The sequence below is a fragment of the Thalassophryne amazonica genome, chromosome 1 (genome assembly GCF_902500255.1).
Source record: "Thalassophryne amazonica chromosome 1, fThaAma1.1, whole genome shotgun sequence".
In the NCBI taxonomy this organism is placed as follows: domain Eukaryota; kingdom Metazoa; phylum Chordata; class Actinopteri; order Batrachoidiformes; family Batrachoididae; genus Thalassophryne; species Thalassophryne amazonica.
The window spans coordinates 15,227,478-15,236,987 of NC_047103.1; the positions used below are offsets into that span (position 1 = coordinate 15,227,478).

The 9,510-nt window shown below is 41.8% G+C and overlaps 1 protein-coding gene across 1 annotated transcript in view; it reads right to left on the minus strand.

The window, feature by feature from the left end:
- The window catches only part of LOC117521059 (mucin-3A), a 39,629-nt gene extending 32,089 nt beyond the window's left edge, over positions 1 to 7,540 (minus strand). The window contains exons 1-2 of the mRNA XM_034182375.1: positions 6,997 to 7,540; positions 687 to 778 (exon numbers count right to left, since the gene is read on the minus strand). Of these exons, the coding sequence (XP_034038266.1) occupies positions 687 to 778; positions 6,997 to 7,016 (112 nt within the window). The 5' untranslated portion in view covers positions 7,017 to 7,540. The remainder of the gene's footprint in view (positions 1 to 686; positions 779 to 6,996) is intronic.
- Positions 7,541 to 9,510: the final 1,970 nt, after the last annotated feature.

Here is a 9,510-nt window from a genome sequence, read left to right on the forward strand (position 1 = left end):
CGCGTTCATTTTCCTGCCACAGACGCAGATTTTAAGAGTAGACCACAAATTTTCAATAGGCCTAAGGTTGGGACTTTGGGAAAGCCGTTCCAGAAGCACAACATTAACCTGCTTTATCAAACAACCAACCAGTTTTGATGTGTTTGGAATCATTGACCTGTTGGAACACCTGGTTGTGGCCAAGTTCCGACCATCTAGTGGTTGAGGTAGCAGGTGAGGTGAGGTGATGTTGAGGAATTTGGAGGTAGTCCTCCTTCACTCCATCCACTTTGTGCAATGCACCAGTACCACTGGCAGCAAAACAGCCCCAGGGCACCATTCTACCACCACCAAGCTTGACAGTTGGTAGTGTTCTTCTGCTTGAAAGGTAGGAAAGTTTTTCTGATTAAATTTAGAAAAATGGTGCACAAAAATATATACCCGGGGTCATAAATGACCCCACGCGGTCGCTTGAGGGTTAAGCAATGTGATCTGTTTCCAGGGCCTCCTTCCAGTGTTTTCCAGGGATGCCTCACTCACACACACACACACACCCCTGATGTCACACATGGTGCTCCCCACACACTGCGAGTGACTTGGAGATTCCACGGATATCCAGAGTCATGACGTTTCTCTAATGGAAGCAGTTTTATGAAAACAGTTACTGTTAATTTCTATTCTCTTTTTGAATATGAAACTTTAATTACCTGGATGAGACACCAGCACCCAAATCCAGACAGCCAGTAAAATGTGACGTGTCCATCGCCCCTGTTCTTCAACGCGAGAGCCATGCATCCTCCTGGACACAGCAGATGGTGATATTTTAAAGGACGTAACACTTCTGCACTATTTCACAATTGATTTCACCACTCTGCATTTAATCATTAGTGATTGATCTCTGCTCCCCTCCACAGCATGTCTTTTTCCTGGTTCTCTCCCTCAGCCCCAACCAGTCCCAGCAGAAGACTGCCCCTCCCTGAGCCTGGTTCTGCTGGAGGTTTCTTCCTGTTAAAAGGGAGTTTTTCCTTCCCACTGTAGCCAAGTGCTTGCTCACAGGGGGTCGTTTTGACCGTTGGGGTTTTACATAATTATTGTATGGCCTTGCCTTACAATATAAAGCGCCTTGGGGCAACTGTTTGTTGTGATTTGGCGCTATATAAAAAAAAAATTGATTGATTGATTCATTTCCAATGCTTCCGTGTTCCACTTGTGTCTGTCCCATATATTCAAATGATTTTCATGAGAACATCAGGATTGCCTCAGAACGTGCTTTTGTCATTCATCACTTGACAGTGTTGTTTGTTCTTTCATTAATTTGCGTATTTGCACTCGTCTGCAGATTGGGGTGGGGACTGTAACAGCATTGTCTTTGTCTGCGTTGACACACGGCCTGCAGGGCAGGGATGGACACAGCTGATTAGGTTACACTTTACTCTCAACACCTTCATTGGTTACATCTTGATGTTGCGTCTTTGTGCAGTTGTTAAACCACACATTAATATTTCATAATACATCCAGAACTTTGTCACAAGATGAAGAGATAATGACATTAACAGAGGGACAGACACGACTTCACATTTCAGTACATATTGCCTCGTTATAGTGTTTGTATTTGGACTTGAGATTCAATTTTAATTGCGCTGGTCTGCAGCACAAAATTCTCACAAAAAAATTACAGTCAAACTTTACTAAATTTTGGCCACTGAGCATGAAAAGGTTTGAAATTGTTAGTTGGCTCTAGTTTGAAATGTTCCAACATGTTCCAAACGGGTTTATATATATATATATATATATAAGCCTTTTGTGATTTTTAAAATGTTGCAAAAAGAGAACAGGTGAAATATTATTATATAAACAATCAGAGAAACATGGAAAGACCTGTGTTTATGATTTATCATGAAAAATGCTCCAATCAACACAATTTAATTATGCAGACGTAAAATGTAAAAACTTAAATATCTTGGAAATTGTAACCAATTACACATTTTTATCATCATATTTGAATTTAGCATGACAAAATTTATAATAAATGGGACATTTTATTTCTGAAGCAGACAACTTCTAAAATTGTGGGGACTTGCAGACTTATACAGAAAAGTTTGTGTGTAACATCCGTAACCAGTGGGTCCTGATCCTGGACCTAAATTTTAAGCTGGTGTCAAGAATAGCACATATGATGGGATTCACAGATTTGTCTAAACTTGTATAAAATAGGTAGCTGACATTTTTCAGGGGTGGTAATAAATTATGCAAAGTTTCTATAATGAGTTGGAATGATGTGAGTCCAGAATGTTTTTACAACCTGAGACCTCAATATTTTTAGAAGAACTCAACCCTTTTATTTCCTGTTAATTGCATTTTTAATGTTAATTTACTGTCTTTGTTGTTGGTTAGTTTCTTGTTATCATATTCACACTATTATCACGATTATTAGTATTTTATTTTCTTATTGCTTCTATTTTGCCATTTAATTTTTAAATGGACCACAATGGAAATAAATGTTTTCACTTTCTTGTGTCATCCATGTATTTTGTAACATATTTACAATTATACTATGTACTTACTTTGAACTTACAAAACAAAGTTATGCACGCACAAACACATGCACGTACACAGATGCCACTTTGTTTTTAATATATATACATGATTTATCACCAGCCTAAGGCACACCTGTGCTATAACCATGCTGCCTAATCAGCATCTTGATATGTCACACCTGTGAGGTGGGATGGATTATCTCAGCAAAGGAGAAGTGCTCACTAACAGATTTAGACAGATTTGTGAACAATGCAGGAGAGAAACTGGCCTTTTGTGTATATAGAAAATGTTTCAGATCTTTGAGTTCAGCTCATGAAAAAACACATCCTCTCCAACAAACTGCACTGAAATGTTTGTTCTTTTTCAGCTATTCAACTGAAAATGAATCAGACAAACCAACTAAAAACACACACACACACACACACAAATAAAAACAAAACAAACAAACAAAAAACAGAGTAAACACCAAATAACTTCCAGAGGTAATAATGAGGTACTCAGGTACTCCGTCCTGAGTACCTTAAGTCTCTGGATGTTGTGGGACTGTCTTGGTTGACACGCCTCTGCAACATCGTGTGGCGATCGGGGACAGTGCCTCTGGACTGGCAGACCGGGGTGGTGGTCCCTCTGTTTAAGAAGGGGACCGGAGGGTGTGTTCCAACTATAGGGGGATCACACTCCTCAGTCTCCCTGGTAAGGTCTATTCCAGAGTACTGGAGAGGAGAATTCGACCGATGGTCGAACCTCGGATTCATCAGGAGCAGTGTGGTTTTCGTCCTGGTCGCAGCACACTGGACCAGCTCTACACGCTCCATCGGGTGCTCGAGGGTTCATGGGAGTTCGCCCAACCAGTCCACATGTGTTTTGTGGATCTGGAGAAGGCGTTTGACCGTGTCCCTCGGGGCGCCCTGTGGAGTGTGCTCCGGGAATATGGGGTCCGGGGTCCTTTGCTAAGGGCTATCCGGTCCCTGTACGACCGCAGCAGGAGCTTGGTTCGCATTGCCGGTAGTAAGTCAAACCTGTTTCCAGTGCATGTTGGCCTCCGCCAGGGCTGCCCTTTGTCACCGGTTCTGTTCATTATTTTTATGGACAGAATTTCTAGGTGCAGCCAGGGTGTAGAGGGTGTCTGGTCTGGAACCACAGAATCTCGTCTCTTCTGTTTGCAGACGATGTGGTTCTGTTGGCTTCGTCAAATCAGGACCTTCAGCGGGCACTGGGGTGGTTTGCAGCCGAGTGTGAAATGTCCAGTTTGAAGATCAGCACCTCCAAATCCAAGGCCATGGTTCTCAACCGGAAAAAGGTGCTTTGCCCTCTTCAGGTCGGTGGAGTGTCCTTGCCTCAGGTGGATGAGTTTAAGTATCTCGGGGTCTTTTTCACAAGTGAGGGACGGATGGAGCGTGAGATCGATAGACGGATCGGTGCAGCATCTGCAGTGATGCGGTCGCTGTATCGGACCGTCGTGGTGAAGAGAGAGCTGAGTAGGGGGGCAAAGCTCTCGATTTACCGATTGATCTACGTTCCAATCCTCACCTATGGTCATGAGATTTGGCTCATGACCGAAAGAACGAGATCGCGAGTACAAGCGGCCGAGATGAGTTTCCTCCGCAGGGTGGCTGGGCGCTCCCTTAGAGATAGGGTGAGGAGCTCGGTCACTCGGGAGGAGCTCGGAGTCGAGCCGCTGCTCCTCCACGTCGAAAGGAGTCAGTTGAGGTGGCTGGGGCATCTTTTCCGGATGCCCCCTGGACGCCTCGCTGGAGAGGTGTTCCGGGCACGTCCCATTGGGAGGAGGCCCCGGGGAAGACCCAGGACACACTGGAGGGACTACATCTCTCGGCTGGCTTGGGAACGCCTTGGGGTTCCCCCGGAGGAGCTGGGGGAGGCGTGTGGATCGGGAGGTCTGGGCGGCTTTGCTTGAGTTGCTGCCCCCGCGACCCGACTCCAGATAAAGCGGAAGAAAATGGATGGATGGATGGAAGGTAATAATGAGTAATTGTGCCCAATTCATGACATTACTCCAGTCTAAATTTTACTGATAAATGAAAGCAAAACTTTGTGAAAATCTTCATATATTTTACTATAAACTCCTGTTGTGAATGAAAGTAGAAGTCAACCACTCATGTGTTCACCTGCATGAGTTTATAATATTGTCACTATCATGCAAAGAAATCAAATACTCTATTTTCTTGATCACGTTATGTCAACCGGGATTGACAAAACCTGGTTATTGAAATGAGAAAAGCTAATTGGAACAAATTGTTACAATTAATTGTATGTTTTTCCCCATTTAATCAACCAGGTTTTGTGGGACCACTTGACAAAACTGGATTAGGCAAATATAGTATTTGTTTTTTTTTATATAGTGTTTATACTGGGATTCCCTTCAAATTAGCTTTAATGATTTATACATTGTTTTTGTTTAAGGGGTGGGTAAATCTGCTCTTTTACTGGCTTGGATTCTGCATCAATAAAACTATAAATAAAGCCAAAATCATTTTAAAACATTCACATGTATTTAATTGCACACTTATTACAGTGCTGTGAGTACATTGCGCCACAGGGAGTGTCTGCAGTTATGTTGAACCTGATTATACAACAATGCTGATCTGCAGGGTTTGTTGATGGCATCCGAGCAGACTGAGTCAGGTCACCTGGACATGTTGACTTCCATGAAGACGTGTCGCTCTTCATTAGTTCATTAGAACGGACTCAGCCAGCTTGGATACTGATACAATGTGAATGGTAATTCTGTGTCAGAATCCAAATCAATACTTTCATATGGCAGCTTAAATTCACCCATTTCAGTGGTGTCTTCGGGACGTGACTTTCTCTCGTTCTCAGCTAACAGCGCCATTATGACATCTGCATAGCAGCGCGCACAGCCGGTGTTCTGTCGAATTGTGTCTTGTCGCATAAATCTACAGTTTCGCATCCCGACAATATTGCACATGCCCACGCATGCACAGTTGCGCGGAGGGCTGGTCTATCGACAGGAATGACATCTCATCAGAACACCGCTCAGGCCGCGGGGTAATATGTCCAAATGTGAAACAGTCGAATATTTTGCCAACGTTACCCCGATATTATACGGTCTGAAATCTCACACGACTAACCAATTTGATTTGCAGGAAAAATGTAATTGGATTAGAATAAAAAAATTACAACAGCTATTTATATCGGACATTCCCAGGAATCAAAGTACAAAATAAAATTAAACTGATAAAAAAAATGGCAATAATAAAAAGTACACTTCAACAATGCACAAAAAATTGCTAAATTAAAGACTTGATAATACAGAAATCAGGTGCAATTTATACTCCACTGTGAGTTATATATGGGTTTTTCCTCAATGAGAGGCAGTTTTTAGGTGCAACTTATACTCCGGAAAATACAGTAATTGTTACCTGTACTTGTCTTCAATTTCACTTCTTTTGATCATATTTGATGAAATACTGTGGGCTCCATAATATATTTTTTTTCTTATGAGGTCTGTTTGGACCCCACTTTGATATGATGGGATCTGATAGGACTCGATAGAAAAAATAAAAAATTGCAAAAAATTTTCACAGTTCTTGCAGTCAGAGCAGTTTTCATTCAGAATGTTTACATCAGAGCAACTACAGTAAGTCGATGTAGGCATTGAATTTTGAATTGAAATGTTGTGTTTGAAAAAGAGAATAAAAAAATCTTTCAAAATGAAATGTGGTTTATTAGTATAGATTAGCAAACTACATGATGTTTACTGAGGGTTAAACTTACAAAATTTGTAACTAAATTTAGTAACAAATTTCTTAATTTCCTGAACAATTTTAGACCAAATTGTTTGTACGTTTCTAAGAAATCCTCTTATACATTAATAATGTTTAAACGAAGTGTTGTAGTGTTTCTCAACAACTGGGCCATGGCCCATTAGTAGGCTGCGTTATGCCATCTAGCAGGCCATAGGTTTTTTCAACTTGGAGCTAATCTTCAGTATTGTGCAATATTCATAAAATTAATATTCCAATACTAGTCTAATCTATGATGGAAGTTAGATGTTTTCAATGCCAGATAAATAGGTATGAACAACAACAAATATATAAATAAGTTGATCATTCAATGTTAAACCTCATAAATTTTCGACACTCAGTTTGGCAAGATAAAATTCTGTGATGCAAGAATAGATGGAAAAAAAAATAGATAATAGAAGTGTTACTATTTTATACTAACTGTGAAGAGATAATGCACATTACAGTTTGCTTTTATCTTGTTTATTTAATCCCTGGGCTCCCATCTGTCACAGGGAGTGTTGCTGCATTACATTAATACTCTTTACAATAGATTATCAGAATAGAATGGATAAACCAAAATCATTGAGGATCTTTGTTTTTAATGTAAACCAATTTATTAATGAAATAAAAAAAGATTGAGATTCCCTGTTCTGAGGTGTTATATATGAATTCAAATGGATTCATCTCTTGGTAAAATCGAGAAGTTGTTTACCTGATGCCTTTCAAAAGCATCCGCAGAGTCGTGTATCTGTTCGATGACGTGTATCTTATCGATTATCTAAGAGGTGTCGTCCTCTCCTTTCCACTCACACCGAGCAGGCATCTCTTCATTGTCCTCTTCTTCCCATTCATTCCACATTTGCGAAAAGTCAAAATGTGTGGCTGGTAAAGACTTTTGTCTTCTACTGTCAGTCTCTCGTACTCGTTTCTCCACTAGTCACCTGTCTCTTAAAGCGCAACATCGTCTGCAAACGCAAGTGTGTGAGTTTTACTGCATGAGTCAAGGTGTGTTCAGGAAATCAACATTTCTGAAATGTGAAGTCTGCCTGCAGGAAACAAAGGACCAAAAAAATGACACACCCTGACAACGGAGAGGGAAGGAGAGAATCTACCTAGCTATCAATCTGTTTATTCCTTCCATCTAGTGTGTCTAGTCTTTTCTGCCTGGAGGGCAGCAGCTGGTGTTACAGGATGCAGAAGCAGACAGTTCCTGGACAGAGTATTAACTTTATCTGGTGTGTGAATCTGAGCGTGTTCACACAAACACCGCGCAAAGCTCGGATGCAGCGGCATAGGCAGAAAATGAGCCAAAAAATATATCAGGGCAGGATAAAGCGTGACATGTTGCATTCGGGTGGACAAACTGGTCAAACATCTTCTCTCTCGTGCACACACACACGCACACACACAGTGATGCTGTGAATGTGAGGAATGACTCTGACGTCAGATGTGAAATGAATACAAACAGGACTGCAGCAGCTTGAGGGTGTCTCCATAAATCTGTGCTCTGTGTGTATGTGTGTGTGTGTCTCTAAAAACACAGCATGATGTATTGAACCGTGCACAGACCCTGTGGCAGCTAAAAACGTAATAACGGCCAATAATGCAATCATTTTAGCCATTTTAAATGTAATAAAACCCATAATCTAATAACTTTTTTCAGCCAGTAACATAACTTTTTGTCAATAATGTAACAAGTTGCTATGTTATTGGTCTCTGTGTAGGCTCTCAGTTGTCCAGGTGGTTTCCATAGTAGAGAAGCTTGAATCTTTGACTGGACTGGGTTGCTTGACGCGAGGACGTTTCGCTTCTAATCGCAGAAGCTTCCTCAGCTAAATTTCTTGCTCTGGTAGTCTGACTTCTGTCTTGACTCTTGTAGAGACGAACAAACAGAAGCCAGCAAAAGCTGGAGTTTTAAACCTAACAAGACTCCTCCTACCGAGAGGCAGACTGCTATTGGCAGTGACTAACAAATGCTTTAATTATGCACCTACTGTACTCTAGTTAGCACCCTCCTAATGACAGGGCAGCTGACCCTCTTAACAATGGGACTGACACCTCTCCTGATGTCTCTCCTGATGACGTGAAAGACTCATTAGAGAGCCTTGGCGTTGTTCACGGGCATCTCTCCCAGTCACTGGTTCAGATATGTCGATGACACATGGGTTAAAATCAAGCAACAGGAAGTGGAGGCCTTTAGAGAGCACATCAACTCTGTGTACTCAGATATCAAGTTCACACGTGAAACAACCATTTAACCTTCTCGGACTGTGATGTTACGATTGGAGAGAACAGGCAGCTCCAGACAGAGGTTTACAGAAAACCCACTCACACTGACCAATATCTGCTCTTTGGCTCAAACCACCCCCTTGAACACAAGCTCGGGGTGATCAGAACTTTTCAACACAGAGCCCTACAGGTGCCCACAAGTACAGAGGGAAGGGCTAAAGAACAACAACATGTATGGAAAGCCCTCACAGTATGTGGGTACCCATGATGGTCCCTGGATAAAGTGCAGAAGTCCCAGAGAACAAAGAGACCAGATAGGCAGGAGACGGAGCCAAGAAGAAGAGGAGTGTCTCTCCCTTATTTAGCAGGAGTAGGGGAAAAACTACAGAGGATCTTCAGACAGCACAAAATCCCAGTTTACTTTAAACCTGTTAGCACCTTGAGACAGTAGAGAAGCTTGAATCTTCAACTGGACTGGGTTGCTTGACGCAAGGACGTTTAGCTTCTAATCGCAGAAGCTTCCTCAGGTAAAATTCTTGCTGTGGTAGTCTGACTTCTGTCTTGACTCTTGTAGAGAAGAATAAACAGAAGCCACAAAAGCTGGAGTTTTAAACCTAACCAGACCCCTCCTACTGAGAGGCAAACTGCTATAGGCTAAAGACTAAACAATAGCTCTAATTAGCACATATTGTGCTCTTAGGATCTTCAGACAGCACAAAATCAGTTTACTTTAAACCTGTTAACACCTTGAGAAAGAAATTAGTTCACCCTAAGGACAGGATCCCTAGTTACAAACAGAGCAATGTAGTGTATTCTATCAGATGTCAGGAAAACTGTAACAAACACTACATAGGTGAGACTAAGCAGCCATTGCACAAAAGGCTATACCAGCACCGCAGAGAGGGTGCTGGTGGACCTCAGCCTGCAGTTCATCTCCACCTTAAAGACACTAACCACACGTTTGAGGACAAGGAAGTTAAAATCTTAGCCAGAGAAA